This window comes from Colobus angolensis, unplaced genomic scaffold (assembly GCF_000951035.1).
Source record: "Colobus angolensis palliatus isolate OR3802 unplaced genomic scaffold, Cang.pa_1.0 Scaffold149, whole genome shotgun sequence".
Taxonomy (NCBI): Eukaryota; Metazoa; Chordata; class Mammalia; order Primates; family Cercopithecidae; genus Colobus; species Colobus angolensis.
Genome location: NW_012114588.1, coordinates 1,815,442 through 1,839,034, shown reverse-complemented (window position 1 = coordinate 1,839,034; position 23,593 = coordinate 1,815,442). Strand labels below are relative to the sequence as shown.

The window sequence follows — 23,593 nt, the reverse complement described above, 5'->3', positions numbered from 1 at the left end:
AAAAGCGTCCACACAGAACAACAAAGTCAACAGCATTTACTTAAGAGCCACACTCAAGCCCAAGACTTCCTCTTCTCACACACAAGAATGGGGCTCGGGATTAAAGCCCTCATGGCAGGCAGCAGGAAAAACTCCAAATTAAATTCACTTCCTATGTAGCAAAATAATTACTGAAATGTATATGAAAAGGTATAGATGAAATAAGTGCCCTCTGTGGTCATTCTAGATTTCATTTCTATAATGTGATTCTTCAAGGGGAGAGCACAGGCGCAGACTACACACTGAAATTCAACTCAGTGATGACAGAGACCCTGCTCCTCAAATTGGGTGGGCTTCCTTATGTCTCATAAGCCCATGTCTATACTTTTTGAGGAAATGACTTAGGTTACCATGAAAATTAAACAGGCAAATGTATGTGTGAAAGCTTTTAAGCTGTAAAGCAAAATACACATGCCAGTGGCTATGATACAGTCTGTACCATAGCATCTCAGGCTTGCCTGTAAATTAAAACATCTGTATTACTAGTAGCTTCTACAGCCTCATCACCAAGTTCTCTAAGGGTGTGGGCCATTTATGTCACCAGTGCACTTAGCATAGCACTTGGCAAACAGCAGACTAGGAATGCTTGGTGAACAGAGCCGAACTTGGTCACAGCTGACATGAACAATTCTAGACTGGGAGAATAGAACTTTTGTTTTCCATGGTGTCTCCAGATGGAAGCTACAAAATGTCATTCTCATTTCCACTCACTACTGCAGGAGTTCCTAGATCAAATCAAGCTCCTTTCCTGCCTGTGGTCTTTGAGAGCTTGCTGTCCTTTCTGCTCAGGTACTCTCATTCTTCACAGAACCACTTCTCATTCTTCTGGTCTCAGCAACCTTCCCAATGCAAACCTACCCCACCCTCTCCATTATTCTCTCTCACAGCACCTTTCTTATCTGTATTTCACTTGTATGTTCATATTTCTGGGGAGTCTGCCCCCACCCCAGGCCTCTGTTTGTTTTATGTAAATGGTAACATTACATCCTCACTCCCAGGGCCAGCACCATGCCTTGTAAGATACATGCACTCGATCAATACTTGTTGGATGGAAAGATGGATGGACGGCTGGATGGATGGATGGGTGGTGGATGAATCAACAGTAAAAATCTTTCCAAATAAGGTACTAAGATCTTCCAAAGAGCAGTGCTATTTTATGTTATTTCTGTTATTTTCTATTATTTCTATCTGTTACAGGTTGAACATCCCTGATCCAAAAATCTGAAATCCAAAATAATCCAAAATCTGAAACTTTTTGAGTGCTGACATGACATTCAAAGGAAATGCTCATTGGAGGATTTGGGAATAGGGATGTTTAACCAACACAATATTCTGCAAATATTCCAAAATCTGAAAAAATCCAAAGTTTGAAACGTTTCTGGTCCCAAGAATTTTGGATCAGAGATACTTAATCTTTATTTCTATTTTAGCACTGTGCCTCCTCTTTTCAGGACTGCTTAAAGGAGAGCCTTTGATTGGGAAAAAATATATATATAAGTAAATATCAGAAATAGACTCAAAGAGGACATCATGGAGCTCCATATTTATTCTCTTTCAATTACATTCTATGCAAATTATCTTCATGTGAAAGTTACACCGATTTTTCTAACTGCCTCTTCTTCAAATTCAACCTGTGTTCTTTCAGTCAAGACCCCAAATTCTGCAATTAGAATACTTTAATTCACAATTCTGCATGTGACTCACAAAGCTGGGGAGAGTATGGCTTTGTTCTTTAGCTTCGCAGGTTTACTACTGTCAGTGTTAAAATATTTTTCTTACAGCTTAAAGCCAAAAACAGACTGGAAAAGAGTCCCATTCCCATGCACTTTCGGTTTCATTGAAAAGATGACATTTACGTGGTTGTGATATTTAATTTATCATAGAGGGTCATGACTTTTTTTTCCTGAAATACCATGATATAGTAAACTTCAACTTCATGAATGAAGGCCTCTGCAACCATTTAACAATCTGAAAATCCACACAAAATTTAAGACCACCATATTACTAAAGACAATCTACTCAACAATCTAATTACAGAAAGATTACTTTAAAGGGCTTTAAAACTAAAAAGAATAATTAACAGTAAGAGATTAGAGCATGCCCAAGTCCTCTGTCTGATGAGAGGGGAGAGCTCTGAGGAGATCAGCTCCTATCAGGATGTTGAAGAAACTGAACAGGTCTGTTTGAAGTTGGAAGGGAAACATGACTAGAATTGTTTAATTCTCAGCACGATTTAAATATAAGTCAGCTTGCCCCATCACTCTGTTTCTGAGGACTGTTAGTGCGTTACCTTTACTTCAAAAACAGAAAGAAGATCAAGCTGTTACGGACTGACCAACCTAGCAAGCCTATCTATAGTGAAAAATAAATTTAAATAGAAGCACACTATCTTATACAAAGAATATTCCGTATTCATACAATCACAGATACACTAATTCATACACCACCCCCCTACGGATAAACTTATTTTTAAAAGACATCAGCTCAAAAGTGTTGAATATAACAATGGATTGGTAAATTAATGAATACTATCCAAAGTTATTTTTAAATCTTTCTAATTACAGTCCAATCAACATAAAATGTTTTTCAGTAGAGATTGCCTTATGTTATACCTTATGTTAAGTTTCAAAAATCCCTGCTTCTAACATTTTCCAACAGTTCCAATAAACCCGCATATCGTGTAGACCCTTCGGTGGAAACTCTCTTGTCTACCCTTAGCAGATAAATCTCATTAAAAGAACTTGCATCCCTAAGTGAGGCCAGATAAGAAAGACGAGTTTTCTTTTTTTGTTGTTTTGTTTTGTTTTGGTTTTGGTTTTGGTTTTTTGGGGACGGAGTCTCACTCTGTCACCCAGGCTGGAGTGCAATGGCACAATCTCAGCTCACTGCAACCTCCACCTCCAGGGTTCAAGAGATTGTCCTGCTTCAGCCTCCCAAGTAGCTGGGATGATAGGCATGCAACACCACGTCTGGCTAATTTCTTTTGTATTTTTAGTAGAGAAGGGGTTTCACCATGTTAACCAGACTGGGCACGAACTCCTGACCTCAGGTGATCTGCCTCAGCCTCCCAAAGTGCTGGGATTACAGGCGTGAGCCACCACACCCAGCCAACAAGTTTTCTTAAAATCATCTCAGAAAACCAGTGATGATACAGAATACATCAATATTTACCTCTTGGACAAACTGGAAATACATCATTACAGTTGTTAACAAAGGCCCAAGTCTTCTAAAAAAATAATAATAGACTAAAAAAGTATAAAAGTATCCTTCCATCACAAATACACAGAAGTCTCCCTTTGTCTGTGGTTTTGCTTTTTGCAGACTCGGTGACCTGAAAATAAGATAATTTGGGAGAGGGGGTGAGCCCATTCACATAACTTTTATGACACTATATTGTTTTAACTGTTCAATTTTATTATTAGTTACCACTGTTAACCTCTTAGTGTATCTAATTTATAAATTAAACTTTATCATAGGTATGCAAGCATAGGAAAAACATAGTACATAAAGAGTTCCGTATGAGCCGAGGTTTCAGGCATCCACTGGAGGTCTTGGAACGTATTCTCCACGGTTAAGGCGGGGACTCACACCCATAGTTTGCTCTATATTGCACAAAATGCTTCCCTCCATGGCAGCTAGAGTTCTGGATGGGAATCAGGTACACCACCAATTAGGTGTACTCGCAGACAATTTGGAAAGTGGAAATGAGGCAGAGGACTGCTGTCCTTGCTGATTTGATTGCTGCAAGTATCAGCAGATGGGCAGGCAGGATATTGGAAACACTGAGATTTCCTATTCTAATGTCCAGTCTCCAGCTTCACGGGGGTCAGGAGTCAATCTTAACAGAAGTAGAAGCCAAGTCCACATTCCAATGTCCTGTCATTGCTTTTCCAGGTGTCACAAAACACTTGCAGTGGGGGCAACAGCAACTTCTTGGCCCCTGGATCACAGGTGCAAGGACGTGCACTTGGGCTTAACAGCTACAGTGACAGTCTCTTGATTCCCCATTGCTTGATCAGAACAGAGGTAGCAACTACCCTGGCAAATTATCTGGAAGTCATTCCTGAAGGCCTAGTCTTGGGTCTACTCTTCTAGCCTTTTCAATAAGTGAGTAAGCACCTAACCATCTGTTTTTGTTGTTGTTGTTGTTTTGTTTTGCTTTTTTGAGACGGAGTCTCACTCTGTCGCCCAGGCTGGACTGCAGTGGCGCCATCTCGGCTCACTGCAACCTCTGCCTCCCGGGTTCACACCATTCTCCTGCCTCAGCCTCCCAAGTAGCTGGGACTACAGGCGCCCATCACCACGCCCGACTAATTATTATTATTATTATTATTATTTTTGTGTGTGTGTTTTTAGTAGAGATGGGGTTTCACCGTGTTAGCCAGGATGGTCTCAATCTCCTGACCTCGTGATCCGCCCGCCTTGGCCTCCCAAAGTGCTGGGATTACAGGCATGAACCACCGCGCCCATTCTAACTGCCTGTTTTAAATCCCTCTTTGCTCAGAATTCCTAGAGGTTCCTGATGCATGAATTCTTATGATACAAACAAGGTTTTTTTAAAAACATAATATTACAGTCATAGCAAAAAAAAAGACTATAGCCCATTCAGAATATATCTTCTAAGAGAACATACACTGTTGATCATTGTTGTCATCAATTAAGCCCTTATTTTGGTGCAAGGCACTCTGCTAAGCACTTTTTATATCATTTTCATTTAATTCTCCACCCCCACTCTTTTTTTTTTTTTTTTTTTTTTTTTTGAGACAGTGTCTTGCTCTGTCACCCAGGCTATAGTGTACTGGCACAATCATAGCTCCCTGTAAGCTCAAACTCCAGGGCTCAAGTGATCCTCCTGCCTCAGGCTCTCAAGTAGCTGGGACCACAGGCATGTGCCGCCACACCCAGCTAATTTTTAGTTTTTTTGGAGAGACAGGATCTCACTGTGTTGTCTAGGCTGGTCTCGATCCTTCCATCTAAAGCAATCCTTCTATCTCAGTCTCCCAAAATGTTGGGACTACAGGCTTGAGCCACTGCACCCAGCCAATTTTCATTTAATTCTTTTAAGAATCTTTTGCAGTAAATATTATCATTAATCCCATTTTACAGATAAAAAAACCAATGTACCACGAAGTTAAGTATTTTATGCAGGACCACACAGCTAAAAAGTGGTGAAGCTGGTTGGGTGCAGTGGCTCACACCTGTAATCCCAGCATGTTGGGAGGCCATCCTAGCTAACACGGTGAAACTCTGTCTCTTCTAAAAATGCAAAAAAAAAAACCAAATTAGCTGGGCGTGGTGGTGGGCACCTGCAGTCCCAGCTACTCGGGAGGCTGAGGCAGGAGAATGGCATGAACCCGGGAGGTGGAGGTTGCAGTGAGCTGAGATCGCGCCACTGCACTCCAGCCTCGGCGACAGAGCAAGACTCGGTCTCAAAAAAAAAAAAAAAAAAAAAAAGTGGTGAAGCTGGGATTCGAACCCAGATAGTTTATGCACTGTTGCCTCCAAAGCTGAAGTAGTCCAAACATGACCCATTATTTAGACGCTCTTAAGAATATTTCCAAAGCCAAGTGGCTTAATTACTAGAATATTTGTCACCTTCATCTTCCTATTCTCCAGGCTCAAAATGCTGGTACACTCATACATGACTGGTGAGAATGTGAAATGATATAACCACTTTCAAAAACAGTTGAGAAGTTTCTTAAAATGTTAAACACACATCTATCATATCATCCAGCCATTCCATCCTAAAGTATGTACCTATGTACCCAAGAGAAAAGGAATTATACGTCCCAACAAAGACCTATACATAAACATTTACAGCAGTCTTTTTTTTAATGTCCAAAGTCTGAAAACAACCCAAATGTCCATCAACAGGTAGTATAGCCATATAATGGAATACTATCCAGCAATAAAAAGGAATGAACCACTGTATATGTATATACAACTACATGGCTAAATTTCAAAGTAATTACCCTGAGTGGAAAAGCCAGAACAAAAGAGTACACACTGTACAATTCCATGTATATAAATTTCTAGAAAATGCAAACTATGGCCAGGCGCAGTGGTTCACACCTGTAATCCCAGCACTTTGGAAGGTCAAGGTGGCTAGATCGCTTGAACCCAGGAGATGGAGACCAGTCTAGGCAACATGGTGAAACCCTGTCTCTCCAAAATACAAAAAAATTAGCCGGGTTTGGTGCTGTGTGCCTGTGGCCCAGCTACCTGGGAGGCTGAGATGGGAGGATCACTTGATCCCAGGGAGGTCGAGGCTGCAGTGAGCTGTAATCATGCCACTGCACTCTAGCCTAGGTGACAGAGTAAGAGCCTGTCTCAGAAAAAGAAAAAGAAGAAAAAAAGAACTAATATATAGTGATAGCAGATCCGTGCGCACTTGCAAACCAGAATATGGGGGGTTGGGGGGACCCCAGGAGGAAGGGATTACCGAGGGGTAGGAGGAAAGTTTTGGGGATGCTAGGTATGTCCATTATCTTAATTGTGATGATAGTTTCCCAATTATACATATGTCAAAACTTTTTAAAACCACACATTAAATATGTGTAGTTTACTGTATGTCAATTACACCTCAATAAAGCTGCTTAACACACACAAAAAAACCGAGTCATCTTCAGTCCATCCCTTTGCCACACACATCCTCCTGAGCATGGCTTACTCTTTGTTCTGCCATGTCTGTGGTTCTGTCCTTCCTCTCCAGAAAGTACGTGGTATAGTTCAAAGAATCTTGGTCAGAAGACACAGATTCTAGTTCTACTTCTACCATGTATTAGCTCAACTTAGCCTCTCTAAACCTCAATTTCTTCATCTATGTAAAATGGGAGAAAACAGCTACTCTGAGATTCATTAAATAATGTATTCATTCATTTAACAAATATTCATTAATCTGTTCACTACATACTAGGGTCATAGCGAAAAAATCAACTATGTGAGAGTGTTTTGTAAACTGTAGAACTGTCTACATACATATGCTGTCATTTCTATTTCCATCTCTACTGCTACCAACCCCACCCAGATCCCCCACACCTGAAGACGGACTCAGCGGGACCATCTTTGCGGCTGGTCTTAATTATTGCCAGGCCAAGTCAGTTTCACTACAGAGCCCAGAGTAAACATCCTCAAATAGTTTCTCAGTGCTCCATGGGCTAGGTGCTGTGGTTCATGTCTGTAATTCCAATGCTTTGGGCAGGCAAGGCAGGAGGATGACTTGAGGCCAAGAGTTTGAGACCAGCCTGGGCAACACAGTGAGACCCTGTCTCTACAAAAAAATGTTAAAAATTTAAAAAAATTAACCAGGTGTCGTGGCATGTGCCTGTAGTTCCAGCCACTTGGGAGGCTAAGGCAGAAAGGTCGCTTAAGCCCAGAAGTTCAAGGCTTCAGTGAGCTATGATCATGCCACTACATTCCCGCCTAGGCAATACTGTTATTTCTGTATGATACTGGGTCCTAACCCCAGCTCCTCCCTCACTGCCTATCTCACCAGCCTCAATTCTATCCCCTTCTTTCTCCTTCTCACAGGCCAATCCAGTTACTGGCACATGTGTCTCTGCCTGAGCCTCCCCTCACTAACGAAGCCCTTCCTGCTCTTCTCTCTCTGTGCCCACTGCGTTCCTCAATGGCTAGGTCAAAACTGAGCAGGCCGGGAGCAGTGGCTCATGCCTGTAATACCAGCACTTTGGGAGGCCAAGACAGGTGAATCACGAGGTCAGGAGTTCAAGACCGGCCTGGCCAAGATGGTGAAACCCCATCTCTAGTAAAAACTACAAAAATTAGCCGGGTGCGGTGGCAGGCCCCTGTAATCAATCCCAGTTACTCGGGAGACTGAGGCAGATGAATCGCTTGAACTTGGGAAGCAGAGGCTGCAGTGAGCGGAGATCGTGCCACTGCACTCCAGCCTGGGCGACAAAGTAAGACTCCGTCTCAAAACAAAAAAAGAAAGCAAGAATTTTTCACATAACCAGAACGTCCATCCTGGCAAAACCCAAATCTGTGCTAAGTGTTAACAGCAATTTGTTACACTGTCTTTTTCCTCTTACTTTCTTCTACCTATAGTCATGTTTACCTTTAAAAAGTTTTATCCTCTTTACTATGAAACAGAATCTCATGAAATTTAAGCAAGAAAAATATCCCCGAGCCTGCTCACCATATGCAAAATGCTCTGACTTTAGCATATGGTGCCAAACCAACATGCCTTCAACAATACACGCGACAAGAATATTCACTGGGCCATCGCCTGAAACAGCAGAAGACAGGAATCAACCTAAATGCTCACAAATTTGGGACTAGTTTTTTGTTTGTTTGTTTTAAGATGGAGTCTCACTCTGTCGCCCAGGCTGGAGTGCAGGGGCGCGATCTCGGCTCACTGCAAGCTCCGCCTCCCAGGTTCAAGCGATTCTCCTGCCTCAGCCTCCTGAGTAGCTGGGACTACAGGCGCCCGTCATCACGCCCAGCTAATTTTTTGTATGTTTAGTAGAGACGGGGTTTCACCGTGTTAGCCAGGATGGTCTCAATTTTCTGACCTCGTGATCCGCCCTCCTCGGCCTCCCCAAGTGTTGGGATTACAGGCGTGAACCACCGCGCCCGACCGGGACTAGTTTTTAGAAGGATAATACATGCATGTAATGGAATATTATGCAGCCACTGAAATGAATGAAGCAAGTATGTATGTATCGATGTGGAATGACTGTCGAGATATAACACCAAGTATATGAGTAAAGTGTAAAATATGCTACCACTGTATTTAGAAAGCATTCGTGTTTCTGTGGGGGAGTAATACATATTAACATGCTTTCATGTGGCTAGATTATCTCTGGAACGATACATAAGAAACTGCAGCATCCTCTGTGAAAGAGAACGGGTGGGGAACAGGAATGAGAAAATGAGAGGAGAAGACTTATTTTGTACTGTATATCCTTCTCTACTGTGAATTTTTAAGACCATGTATATGCCTTTTCAAAAAGTAAAAAAAAAAAAAAAATTAGTAATACAAGCCATTGTCATTTTGTCACGTTCCTTTTCGTTGCAGTATTGTTGCAGGCACACAAGTTTAAGGAAAGAATCAGTCTTCAGTTGCAGGGAAAACATCAAAGTAACTGGGTAAATCTGAAAGTGCTTCCTCCCCGCAAACTTCTCTGCACTATTTCCCCATCGTAGGTGACGTGGAGGAAACCCCTCGGCTCAGCCTTCTTGGGGCAGCAAGTGCTATCAGCTCCCGCTCTGAATAGGGAAGCCAGAGCATCTCTGTTTCTACAATATTCAGCTGGCCTAGCTGCCGTAGGTCTCGTCCTGGATGCCGAGAAAAATCTGTGCAGTTCAAGACAGGTTTGGATAACAAGGGGAGCAGGAAAATTGATGGGGGGGGGGGGACCAGTCGGTGTGATGAATAGGCTGGGCCAGAACAGCAGGTGACGAATATGCAGGTGCAAGACTGGCAGGGAAGGAAGACGGTCCGTTCACAACAGATGGATGGAGATGCTCAATCATCCTCAGGAACAAGCGCGGCTGCCACACAGCCCTGCCTGCTCCGCAGGAGCAGCTCCTCGCTCACCTGCAGGGCACGGCCCCGCCCCCAGAGGCTCTGCACTGGACCCACGCTAGGGCAGGGCTACCGGAGAAAGAGCAGGAAGTGGGTGCGGAAGATGCCACGCTGCTGCAGGCGGGCCTCTCCGGGACTCACTGCCAGTGGACTCTTCTCACTTTGCCTTCTTCCTCCAAGTTCCAAAACCGCACTCGTTTTGTCTGCCTTGGTAGCTCTCACTCCCGAGAAAGGTTTTTACCGCTAGGGTGACCTGTTTGTCTAGGACCACAGGGCTGACCACAACATGGGAACTTCAGGATTGAACTCAGGGCAATCCTGGGCAAACCAGCACCCTTGGTTGTCACCCACCATTTTGCCCACTGTTCTCTCTTATTTGTCTTCCTCCTCAGTCAGTGAGAGAACCCAGATCGGCCTATTTGGTTCACACTCATGACTGAGTCGAATCAGTGTAGGGCATTTGTTTCCTCTGGTCGTCTACAACAAACACAAAGGTAAGAAACAATAAGACATTCAACTCCCATCTTTTCTCAGAATGGGGACCTCTTTAAAAAATGTCCAGGATATACTGGCTTCAATGACTCCAACAAATAGAGGAATGAATCTAAATCTTGATGCCACAATCTATGTCTCGTTAACAAAAAATAGAAGGGCCAGACAGCCCCTCACAGAGCCAATTCTATTCCTTCCAGCTCAGCTGCAGGAGTTTCTGAGGATGAGGAAATGGGCCACACGCAAGCAAGGGGTGGGAGCTGGCAAGATCTCTGTGCCCTCCCCGCAAGCTATCTGCTGGACCCAAGCTCTAGGAAGAAAAGCTTTGTGAAAAGACTTCTGGCTTCACTAAGACACATTAAAGAATTAATTATAAAGTAAAGCTGAAGGAGAAAATTAATTTTAGAAACACAAGAGGTTACAATTTTTTTTTTCCTGGAGATGGGGGAGGAAACAGTTATTTTCGTTTTCATCCTGGGGGCACAAGCTGGGAGCTGTCCAGTCGATAACCTGGCCATCAGAACAAGGTTTGTAATTAAAAGGTCAGTGACCTGGAAAGCCAGGGCCCCACTCCCAGAGCTTCTCAGTAATGACGGAGCTATTAAATTAAGACTGTTATGAAATCAATGCTAAAAAAGCTTTCATGGTAACGAGATTCCATTCAAGGACATGCAAACTACTTCATGAAATGGACGTAAATGATAAAAAAAGAAAAGTAATAAAAGAGAGTTAAATTGAAATCTGTGTAAGAATTTACTCCCCCTGAAATATTCTACAGTGAAGCCCTTCACCTCTAGCCCACTACCAAGGTTGGGACCATCAGGTTTCTTCAAGTTCATTTCCAGCAAGGAGGCGGTTTTGCTACTGGGGTTTCTGCTTCCAGGAACAGTAGAAGGGTAAGATCTAGTTTCACCTTTTGGAATGAGAAAGTGTGTGGTGGTGTGTTTTATTTGTTTAGTTTCCTACCCCAACCAGGACCATTTATTGGATGAGGGAGGAAAAAGCCCTTTACTTAGACACTAGAGAAGGACACGGTAAGTGTTAGCCAACACCACCCAGGCCCTACTATGCAGGGTGATACAGAAAAATATATGATGTTTGTCTTTCCTAGAAGCTTGCTTTGCAACAGATACATTAGAGTAAGTTAACAGACAACTCTATCCTCCTCCCCCACCTCAACCCCCTCACAAACAAGCATCACTATTACCCACCTCATCCTCAGCCTGCCAAACATGTTTAGAAGCAGATTGCCTCCTACATTTGTGGTTGGATAGGGTGTCAAATCAACACAAGCCTATTGACGACAATTTCCAAGCCTCTAACTTTCTGGACTGATTCTACTGCTGTTTTTACGTTACTCTAACCTCCTGGATTGCAGCCTGCTTAAAGCCCCAAATATGATGCCTGCCTGGCAAGAACTGCTTCTATATATAGACTGGTTCTATGAGGGCTTAAACCCCACACACAGTCCAATTATCTTCATGTGTGGCTGACTCTGCAGTTGATGTGTCATCTGCAGAATCAAGTGGTTGGAAGGAAAACAAAAACATTTATTCTAATACTCTAAAGGTGAGCAGCTGCTTTTCTCTTTCATTCAAAATATTCCCGATAAAAGGAAGAAATGCTGTAAATTACACAAAATGGCAGTACAAACTTCAAAGAAAATGATAAATGATTCTAATAACTTCATGTTTCTCATTAATGGCTCCATGTTCAGACTTTAAAGCATCCAAAAGAGATCTCAAAACAAAAAACAAATAGGAAAGACCTTTGCAAACCAATGCTCTCCCATCCCTATCCCACTCATTCCCCACTCACCCTCACCCAGCACCCCCACCAGAAGTCAGAGAGCACAATACTTAACCCATCGGTAACACGGGCAGGATGCAGCCCCTGCTGCAGGCTGCGGTTTCACAATGAAACAAACTCGGCTGATGCGCCTAAAGTAACCCTCATTTTCCACTGAACTGACATGCACTACAGGGACCTCAATTTCTATATTAAATATTAAATAATATTAAAAGAAAAACAAAATTGGATTTGCCTTTTCAGGAAAGAGATGTTTATTAAAAAAAAGAAAGTCAAGATTATAATTCAAGTCAGTGCTCCACTGCAATTCCCTGAAGTGACATTGCTAGGAAAAGCCAAGACTCCAGGAGCTGAGAGCCCTCCCAGAGCCAGTGCTCCAAGCCCAGCACTGCAAGGCTCCTGCGGGGAGTCCAAAAGCACGGGTGCCAGAACCCAGGCCCCTCCTGCTGCAGACGGCCAGCGAGTCAACTTGCTTTCCTTTTGCAACTACTGTTAGGGAGCTGGTAGATGTTCACCCTCATCCCCATCGGAGATGGTGCCAGGCTGTGCTGAGTGCAGAAACCCGACCCTGGAACAGCCCGAAATTTGAAAAGTGAAGTTTAAATCTGCGAAGGGGCTTTTCTTCCCCAGACACCAATCAAACCTTGGAATTCTCTGCCCAGAAAAGGTCCTGCCAGAACCTACTCCATTGGGATTCAACTCGGAAATGGATAATTACTGACTGAAGCAGCATTTTAGAGGATAATGGAGATGGGTGATTAACCTCAGAGATTCCGGGTTTAAGTACAGGATAAACTCATGTGGTTCTCTTTAGAGGACGAAGGGCAGGATAGCATCTCAAGGTGCCAGATGCCTAAAATTCTAAAAACTCTAACCCAAATTAGGGGTCAAGAAGGAATTATGTCCTCTGTACCAATAAACGGTCACTTCAGGTCCTTGCTCGCGTGCCACCCTCTCAGAGACATGCTGACATTCATGTTGTTTAAGATCATAGTCCAGCCCACACCAACCCTGGCATTCCTCACCCCGGCTCCCTGCTTCATTCATCACTACCCATAGCGCTCAGCATCTGACATCCGACCTATTCATTTTCCCATTTGTTAATTGTCTGCCTTCCCTCCACTAGAATTTAAGCTCTGCGAGGGCAGGGGTTTTTTCTGTTCGGTTCTCTGCTAAATTCCTGATGGGAGTCCAGGGATAGGGCATAGCGTGCACAATGACTCTTGGATGAATCGATCAGTTGGATTTTTTTTCCTAAAGGAGCAACAAATCATAATTGCACAAAACAGTTTTCTCTCTACAGTAATTATTAGCCAAGTAACTCAAAAGAAGTATTATTTGGTCCAGAGTTTCTCTCTTTTTTTTTTCGCTCCCTTTCCCAGTCAGGGATTTATTAAAATTAAACAGATTAGATGGAGCTCCTGATACTAAAACTGCTCAGCAAAGCCTGCGGTGGGGAAGTGCCAAGCAAACACCAGAGACATTTGTCTCTAAATTGCTCTAAATACCTTCTGCAAATGAAATTCTAACCCAGCTGCGTTTGAGAGAAAATGAGGACTAACTGGTCATTGTCGGTGGAAGAGAAGATCAGGCAGTTATAATATTGCACAATATACTGGAGCTAAGGATCTCTCGGCAACCATAGATTTTGTCTCAGGTTACCCCGGGTAATCAGCTCAGCTTTTAGGCTCAGCTTTCCCCAGCTTCAGTGCTTTGATGAGAGAGCTGAAATCCCTAAGCTTTTATGATTAATTACTCCCCATAGGTACACATATTTCAAGGAAAAACTCTTTTATGGCATGATGCTTGCGGAGTGGCGAGGCCAGCCAACACACTCCAAATTTTAATAATCTCCTAATGATGGGGGTGCTGGCACAATGCAGCCAGCCAGCAGCCTCGCAGTGCTCCTTACCAACTCTGTCGCAGGGACCCAGCCTTGGGGCTGCCGCGAAGCAGCCGCCTGTGGTGAAATGTTTGGGTTTCTCCTGCCCAAACCCTGTTAGTGCAGCCCTGGGACATGATCGTGTGAAGGGACCAGCGGTTCCTGCTGCATCCCTTCAGTGGGACATCACAGAGCAGACCCAGAAAATATTACCCACCCATTCCAGCCAAAAATGACTGAAGGCTCAAAACGCAGAATTTTGAGGCTGGCATTCCAGCTCCTTAAGGAAAAAGAGTTGCTTTGGGAGGAAGAAAGCTCACTTTTGCCCCTTATGGTATATAAGGACGTTGAAATGACTTCCTAGATTTCTAGAAAATTACATGTATAAAAAATCGAAAAGTTAGGTTTCTTTGTTGTTTTCATTTTACAAAAAAGAAAAATACCCTAAATTCCAACAGAACCAGAATAGACTGTCTCTTCAGACAATATTGAATTTGTCAGGGTCCGTTTTATCCCTGCTTACAGAAATACCATAAAACCACTAATTTACCGCTCCAATCTGTAAATCGGACTGACCCCAAGCTTGACTTTAACCTGACCTTGTTAGTCATCTCGTTTCCCTCGCCCTTCATTTCTTTCTTCCTCATTCTCTATTGAAGCAGCTGAACTCCTAACCTAAGCTAGTCATCCTACAGCCAGGGTCACTGACACAGAGCAGACCAAAAAGCAGAAGTCCTCCACAGTCTCATCCAATGGGCCGACTCTGCTACTGAATACTGCCTTTGCCATGATGGACTGGACTAAGTCCTCCGTGCTTAATTACCCAAATCGTGTCATCTTGCTGCTCCATTGTCAGGAAAGAAACCTGCGTGCCCCACTGGGGGGCTCGCCTCAGCTCCACTGGCCCGTTGAGTGGGCAGCTCTAGGAGGTCCTGGCAGCTCAGTACCTGCCTTGCGTCTGCCCCAGCCCCAGTCCCTCTGCAGGCCACGCTGCACAGCCCTGTGGAACCTGTACCTTTCTTCTTTAGGAATGCTCTCCTGGTTGCAAGTGGGCTCTGGCGGACCCGGGAATTCTGTAGAAACTTCACTGCCGTGGCAATCTGGTGAGAGAGAGAAAACGGGAGTAAACTTCACTGCAATAGTCTGGATTTCAAGATTAAAAATCCTAGGAGTTTTTTCCAGCTCCACAAAGACAAGCATACTAGTGTGGTCAAATTTATAACCAGTTATTTCTTAAACTTAAAATCTACCTAAATGAAAGGCGATGTTGTTTCCCTGTCTTCACTGGCTTCCTGTATCTGAGTCTGTCAAATCTAATCCTTCTGCTGAGCTTCAGGCCTGCGATGATCCTTCCTGTTCCTCCTGATCTCCATTCGAGCTGATTCCTCACACTCCCCGGCAGGTGTGGCCATGCGCACCCATGTCACCGCCCTTGTGCCCTGTATGCTGTCTTTCTGGAAGGCCTCCCTTTCCTGCCTCCACCTGTCTAAACGTTACCCCATGCGCACGTACACACACACACACACACACACACACACACACACACGCTCTCTATCAGCACAGCCCTTTTATAGTCTGTTCTGACTCCTCGAAGCCTTGCCTAAATAAGCAAGCCATCTCTGATCTCCCTATTCTCTTCAATTCTTCAGTGCCTGTAGTGTGTACCATATAATTGAAGACATAATTATACTGTCTTCTAATGTTCAGCCTGCCTTCCCAACTACATTGCAAGCAACTGAAGGGCAGAGACCATGCTGTCTCCAGAGCCTGGCAAAGTGCTGAGGGCGTCCCGGCTGGAAGGGATTATGTTGGAGACAACGCCCACTGCCATTCACACTGGCCCCCCTTCTGCACTGGAGCTAAGTTCTGAAGAGACTTCAAAGGGCAAAGTTTGGAGTTTCATGGCTAAAAGCTGACAGATTGACAGATTGTCTACCTGCCTCTGGTAATGAATATTATTTAATGAAATCTTCCTATCTCCACATAAGCCGGGCAGAGGATGGAAGGGGCACCGCTGCAGGTATTAACCTTCACATCACTCAGCACACACGAAGTGTGTGTTTATGCCTGGCTTGTCTACTTTCCACCCCAGACACCAGACCTAGGGATGGGAAACGCCCACCTGCCCCAGGTAGGAAAGGGGCTGTTTTAAATGACTGCTATTATTTGCCTCATCAAAACCAAAGGAATAATATGGTCTCATGTTACAGATAAAGTCAACAGGCCCTACAGTTCACTCATAAGTTGTTGAAAGAAAAAATTTCTAAGGCTAGATGTAAGGAAGTTTTCTAAGATCCTTCAAACTAAGGGAAGCAGTCAAACACAAAGTACTGTGATTGTAAGTGAAATACAAGTTACAAATCATCTCCTTCCCCATATTTTATATGAAGGTAATCTCGACACCAGACAGACTTTTGGGAAACAAAAGATATGAGGGTAAACCAAAGAAAAAAAGCTAGGGAAAAGCCTGTATTCATTTTCCCTGTAACTCCTCTGTGGGAGGCTTACCCTAGACATTCCCCCTAAAGGATGAATTCAGTATCTTGACTTTTCAGATCTGGGCCTGTCACCAACAGGACATACTAGTGTCCCTTGAGAGCCAAGCCCAGCTCCGCACAGGTTATCATCTGTCCTCCAACGCTGCAAACAGTACTAACCACCATCATGAACTGCAGTAATGGACCAGTTCTGGACTAAAGAAAAATCAATGCTCGAGATTCTAGAGCCCCCAAACGGCATACTCACACCCCTAAGCCCCTCAACCAGATCGTCACGCCAAAATCAAGAGAAATCTAACAAACATCTACAACACTGATGTATCTTAATGAAGAGATGGGAGAAGGGACGAAGGAAAAAAGAAGAGGAAAAAAGAAAAGGGGATGGGTAGAGGTGGGAAAGGCCGGGAGAAGAAGGCAACAGTACACGAGGAGCTATAACAGAAGAGAGGGGGAAAAGGAGAGAGGAGAAATGGGAGACAAGGAGAAAAACCAAAGGAAGTGAGACCCCTGCCCTGGAAAGAGAATGAACAGGTACCCAGGCACTGGCACCCAGGGTCAGTGCCAGTCTACACAGCTCAGATGGCATGGGGATAGTTTTTCTTCACCTGGAGAAAAAAATACACCTTCAACACACAAGAAAATGACAGTATTCGTATCATGCGGTAGTCTGCATGCTGTGTGTGATACGTGTACCAGGTGTCAGCGGAAATGTGGATGAACAGGTCTTAAGCAGAAGATGCTAATAGTACAGCTCCTATCATTTACCCATAGAAACAGAAACCTTTCCTTCATCCTTCCAAAAATTTCCATGACAGAGAAAGAAAACAGAATCCCACCACTGGAACACACAGGTTTCACCTTGCTTTTTAAATATAGTCCTTGGTATATGCATTTCTGGTCAGAGAGCAAAGTTCTGATGGGTTTAATGGTGCACTCAATGCAGTGCTTGGCGCATTCCATCAATTTTTTTAAAAAAATTGCATCTCTTATTTCTTTAAATACATTAATCAGCCTAGTGTAGGCAAAACGGATCCATCGGACAATGCAATAAACATGAATTATCATCTATCCAACATGCATAATGGCTTAAAAATACATAATAGCAGGTGTAGTTTAAATGATTAGTTATTACACCTGTGGTGGGTCTGATTCAATTGGGAAAAATCATCTTTAATAGGTTAAAAGGTTTAGATCACCATGCTTTCCTTAAAGTGGCTGCAGAGAGGGAATGATGGAGTGCTCTGTCATTAGTAATTCATTTAAGAAGAACGTGGGGGATATAGCAAAGAACAGCATAAACGAGCGAATCCAATTTATACATCAGGTAAAGTAGAAAACACCTTTTAAAAAAGCAAGATAAATGAATTTGGAAGGGAGATGAAATTGACGTATTTATTTTAACGGGAATTTGACAAAGTCCCGGCACACTTCAAACTTGCAAAAATATGAACAATTTCTTTTAAAGTTTCCATTCACTAATTTCAAGTCATATAAAATAATACTGCCAAACACCTACATAAAGTATATTTGGGGCTTGTTTATGTTCCTCTTGATCTTTGTCTGAAAATGCAGGCGACAGGCAAATCACATATTTAACAGCATCGACATCACTACACTAGATGCAAAAATATAAAGCACCCAAATAGCCCCAACCTAATGTGCTGAATAAGAAAGATACCCTGATAAGCGGCTACATGTAAGTGTGAACATATGAAAACCTCTCTCCTCCTTTCACTAATTATTTCTTCAGTTACTCTTGACTCTTCTCCTCCCTCCCCGCGAGGAACTGGCACTACAAAATGGGGGGAAGGACCTGACCAATCTAGAATTTTATAGCCCCATGATTCATACATCAATGGGAGAAGATTTTGCAAAACTCTTTACCCATAATGCTAACATCTTCACACACTAAATAACTGACAGGGCGCTCGGTTGTGCCTTTCACCCACCTATTGTTGGGCACTTTTCATTAATTTCATGAAGCGATTCAACTGACTTTCCTCTGCAGAGGCCCAACACACACAACACGCTGTTGTTGGATTCAATGATGGGGTGCCTGCAGCCTGTCCTGTATTATCGTTTGATTTTCTAATTAGAAGATGAATGTGACTATTCATGGGTTATATTTGTGCCCAACTAAATTACATAAATTCAGGCCAAATCTTCCGCCTCAATGTCAAAGATGTAAAACGGAGACAGGAACTTTATTGCACATGTTGTGGGAGTGCAGCAAGCCAGGGAGAATTCTGGCGCTAAGCTGCTGATGCCGCCGTCGAAGCTGCTTGCTGGTGAGCCTGTGATAAATATGGAATCAGCGTTCCTTTCCCTTCCTCTTGCACTGAGTTCTTAATGAGTGCACCTCGAATTACCAATAGCTAGTTTAATCAAAACAAAAAGACAAACTCCGAAGAAAACAGACCAAAGTTTCTCCCCCCACCCATTCCTCTGCCCCTACCTTCTGTACCCTTCCCCACCCAAAGCAAAATAAAACAACCCTGCCACCACCAACTCCACAATTTTAGGGGAATTTCATAATTTTCACTATGTGTCACTTAGAGATAAAACTGAGGTGCAAGGAAGAGGAGTAAATTCTTGTCTTTGCAGTCTCGTAACAGCGGTTACACCAGAGTCACTGCCAGCAACTTGGGAAAAAGCTGGGGCTGGGGGGACTTCAGGTTGAAAAACACCTTTAGATCCAAGACGACTGGCCAATTGAGAGAGATTTGTATTTGAGAGAGCAGGATTTGTAACTGTATAAATCAATGGAATACAGTATACTCAGGGGTTATCTACTATGAACTATGTGCTGTTAAATGCATTGTGTAGGGTAAGTAATCCCTTGTGAGAAGAATTGAAGTTCCTGACAGTCCTCACCAAAGAGATGCTTCCTATGTGTTTTCCACTCTCCTACAAAAGACCTGCATGTTCTAATCGTCAGAATACACACTTTATTTTCTGCACGAGGGGGACAGGAGGACAGAGCCTGCCTAATAATGAACCTGGGGTTTGAGGGAGCCTTAGCACTTTGCACCTGACATGTAAACCTGATGCATTGTCTCCAGTGACACTTATTTGGAATGCCACCAATTCCAGCACTCCTGTGTACTACATACACATCTATCCCCTAAAATGTGAGCACTCATTACCCATCTTAAAATATTAAAAATATTCCAAAATTAATGACACTAACAACCAAAGCCAAGTCCTTTTAACCCAGAGAGATCACAACTAGAGGGCAAAAGAAAATGACCAATATAACCTACGGGCCCCAAACCCCATTCCAGCACCGCACTGCTCCACGTGCGCTGCTCAGAAGATTAAATGGCCTGTGAAAGGTTCCTACGTTCATACTCTAAAGTAGATACCCAGAATCCTGTTAACGAGCGTTAGACCAAAGCCAACCCGAGTTTTAACAAGGACTGACTTAAAAAGCCAGGCACTGCCAAGAATGAGAGAACCCTCTTCAAACAGAAATGCTGCATTTTAGTAAGAAATCAGTACTCTGTCAGGAGTTCCTTGACAAATATGGTCATCGGCGGCACAAGGAAATAGTTGCAAAGCAGCTGTTAATCAGAGAAACACATCGCAGAACGCTGATGCTAGCACTCGTGAAAAAATGCAACGGGCTAATTATGAAGCTATATATCTCACTAAAGAGGCCGTGTTCCTTGAGATTCCAGGCAGAGCACTCTCAGATCCAGGGTCCTAGGACAACATAATTCTGGTTTTCTACATGCAGGCTCCCCTCTGATCTACCATTCACAACGCCGGGCTCCCTGTTCTTTCTCAAGTCTACATGCTCTCTTTCTAGCTAGGGAACAGGCTGGGGAGGGAAGGAAGCAGCAGCAACCACAAGCCACATTCCACGAACATATCCAAAAGGTGACATATCCTAAACCAGAGTAGAAAAATCTATGAGTATGCAAAAGAAAGGAAGCGTCAGAACGGTCATTCTCAGTGTGGCGGGAGGGCAAATGTGTGTGAGTTTCAATCCAGGAGATTGCCCCAGCTGCCAAAATGAAAAAGAAGACTAAAAATGCAGCAGGAATAAACAAAAACTAGAGGCAGTTCTGTGTGCAACCTCAAAAGGAGAAAGAAAGCTTCCAGAAAGCTGCTCTCAGAGTGTGACTGCAACTCAGGGAAGCCAAGGGCCCAACAGCCAGGTAAGAGGGGAAAGTTAATATGCAGAGGAAGGCTCGGTCAGCCAAAATTCAATACGCGCCTCTGCAAGGACAAGGAGGAACAGGCTCCCCGAAACCAGACTAGTGGGAGTGGGGGGAGGGGCCTGCACACTCGGAGCAAAACCACTGGAATGGCAAGAGGGGAATAACCTTGAGGTGGACGAGCCCGCAGGCGGGAGAAGCGCAGAGCCAAAGTGCCCCCTAGCCGGAGCCGGCGGAGGCGCAGGCCGGAGCGGCTGCTCCGCTAACTCGCACAGCCCAAATTAAGTGTTTTCACTCAGGGAAAATGAAATGTTTTGCAAGATGAAACAGAATGAAAATTGAGGTTTTAGGTAATTACTAGTTGGCATTTACATATCACGGGCTGGTTCAACACCTATTCATTTTCCTCTTTTATTTTCAATTTTTAAAAATTGCTCATTAAAAATGAACAGATGACAGTGACAGGAATTTTTTTTGTACTCTTTCCCCTTCTCTGAGGGTTACAAAACCAAGACGTACTTTTAGCCCGTTTATCTATAATTAACACACACACAAAGGTATGTTGCATGTACATTAAGGGAGGAAAGGAGAAGGGAAAGTCAACAAAAGCCAGGAAGTTCAACAATAAAGACAGTGAGTTGTACTCAGGTAGCCTCCTGCACCTGGGTAAGGAGCTGGCTAGCAAGTGCCCTGGCACTCAAGGAGTTAAAGGAAAGAGCCTCTCGACTCGGAATTTCCTGGGTTTTGTCACTGTGTCCTTCCCATTGTTGATTTGGGTTACAACCCTATACTAATTAAGCTTGTGGGCCCTAATTTCCTTTGTTTTACTTTACTTTCCTCTGTCCTTTTGTTTTTCACATTAAAGAAAGAAAATTCCGCTGGTAGAAGTGCACAGGAGTTGACATGATAGAACATAATATACTTTAAGGCTATTGTGTAAATCTGTATTTAGGGAATTCTAAAGCATGCATTATTGACCCTAGTCTCTCTTAAAACTCATTGATATATGTAGTAAAAGCCTTTATGAAAAGTGGCAACTTCACATGCGCAAAAACTACCTTTCAAAGTGAAATATCTCTGCCATTTATTTTTTTTCCCCTTGGCCTTAGTTAAAAATATTGCATGAACTGCTTGCCAGAATGTCATTGTTTTGTTATTTGATTAAAGTAGTTCTTCCAGAAATGTATATTGAAATAAAACGCATGTTAAACCACCACACACTATTTAATGTCAAGGGACAGTGAGCTTAGGGACATAAGGGTGACTTTGGAAGGTGTTTGTGTCCAGCCGAGGACTCTGGGTGCCAACTTCCAGCCCAAAGGGCGCTGGTGCAGTGGAGGAGCACCGCTTGAAAAGCAGAGCTGCTGATGCAGCGGGTGGCGGTCCCATGCCACAGAAGGAGCTGTGGAGCACACGCTGGCCTGGAAGAAATGAAACCCTTGCTTCTGGCTTGGGAAGATCAAAGTTCCTTTTTAGGAAAGGTTGAGAAGGAAAAGGGTTTTTCTCCTTCAGGGAGAAAGAAAAGCAAATTTAAATGCCTTGTCCCCACGCATCCCCACCTGAATTTAGATAGCAGCCCCTCTAATTTTTGATGCAACCAACAAAGCAGTTACCCAAAGAGGGAAGAAAAAAAGGATGACATTTGCCTTTTCCTTGGCTTTGAAATACAACTGGCAGCAAATTGTTTGAAGTCCTGTTTAGAGAAGAAACTGTAATAGCCTTCATACTGAAAAGAGGAGGAAAATGCCATTACACACGGATCACGGTAGCAGTGACCTCAGCAGAGAAGGCAAACGAGCTGGCTGCAAGTTGGAGGTTTGGCCAGAGTGCCAGGAATGGAAATAAAAGGTTTATGTGCCAGAGACGAGTGGCAAGAGCTTGGTGCTCAATCCCAAGAGATACCAAGGAAAGACAAGTAGTTCAATTTCTTAACATGATTGTCTTTCAACAGCTCCTTGACTGCTCCTTCTTCCAGTATCCCCTGGTTTCATATTTTCAATATTCCTCTAATTTCCCTGCACTGTTAAAGAGGAAGCAGAGAGCACCCAGGCTTCGTGTTGTAAAATTAATGAAGGTGTCAAGCTGTTGAGTTAAATCACTCTAAAGGAATGTAATGACTCAGTGTCCAAGATGCTCCCTGAGAGAACTGTGAGCTCACACAGTGACGGTGGCGGGTGACTCCAACACTAAAAATATGTGGCACCCAGTCCCCAGCACCTCCCTAATGATACCACTGCCTCTATTTCCTAGTCTCTTTCTCTCCACCACTGGTTGAATTTCATGCTTTCTGAAAGGTATTTCTCCCAACCTCCAGTAGCTTCAGATGCTCAGCAGATGAAATCCTGCTTCAGTTTCCACTTCTTTTGAAGTTCGGCCAGATGGAGATTGGTGAAGCTCTCTAGTCATGCACTATTAAACTACGGGATGATTAGGAAGGAGACGAAAAAAGGTTGTGTCATGGATAATGGCAACCTCAAACATTAAGGCATCACTGGGGGTCAGCTACTGAATAGGTGACCCCCAGGTGGTGCAAGGCAGGATCCCCTCTCAAGGGCTTAGGGCCACCTGCTCTAAGGGCAAGAAGATGGACTCCTGAATTCCAAGGAAGATAAGCTCAGGACCAAGAAATTCTGTTTACCATCAGCCCACACACTGCACAAAACTAAAACCTTCAAGGAGTCTTTAAAAGGCACTTCTAGGCCAAGTGCAGTGGCTCATGCTTATAATCCCAACACTTTGGGAGGCCGAGGTGAGTGGATCAATTGAGGCCAGGAGTTTGAGAGGAGCCTGGTTAACATAGCGAAACCCCATCTCGACTAAAAAAATACAAAAATTAGCCAGGTGTGGTGGTGCATAGTTTCAGCTACTAGGGTGGCTGAGGCATGAGAATTACTTGAACCTGGGAGGCAGAGGTTGCAGTGAACCAAGATTGCACCACTGCACTCCAGCCTGGGTGACAGAGTGAGACTCCATCTTGGAAACAAACAAATAAATAAATAAATAAATAAATAAAAGGCAATTCTACCAAACACCCCATAAGAAAATTAGAGAATGGGCTGGGCGCGGTGGCTCACGCCTATAATCCCAGCACTTTGGGAGGCCGAGGCGGGTGGATCACGAGGTCAGGAGATCGAGACCATCCTGGCTAACACGGTGAAACCCC

At 43.7% G+C, this 23,593-nt stretch overlaps 1 protein-coding gene across 5 annotated transcripts in view; it reads right to left on the bottom strand.

Moving 5' to 3' along the window:
• PEX14 (peroxisomal biogenesis factor 14) overlaps positions 1 to 23,593 on the bottom strand; it is a 164,720-nt gene that overhangs the window by 80,922 nt on the left and 60,205 nt on the right. For 4 of the 5 annotated variants that reach the window (XM_011935790.1, XM_011935791.1, XM_011935795.1 and 1 more), the window contains one exon: positions 14,785 to 14,869. The exons of the other annotated variant lie outside the window; for it this stretch is intronic. In XM_011935790.1, the coding sequence (XP_011791180.1) occupies positions 14,785 to 14,869 (85 nt within the window). The remainder of the gene's footprint in view (positions 1 to 14,784; positions 14,870 to 23,593) is intronic. 5 annotated transcript variants of the gene reach the window in all.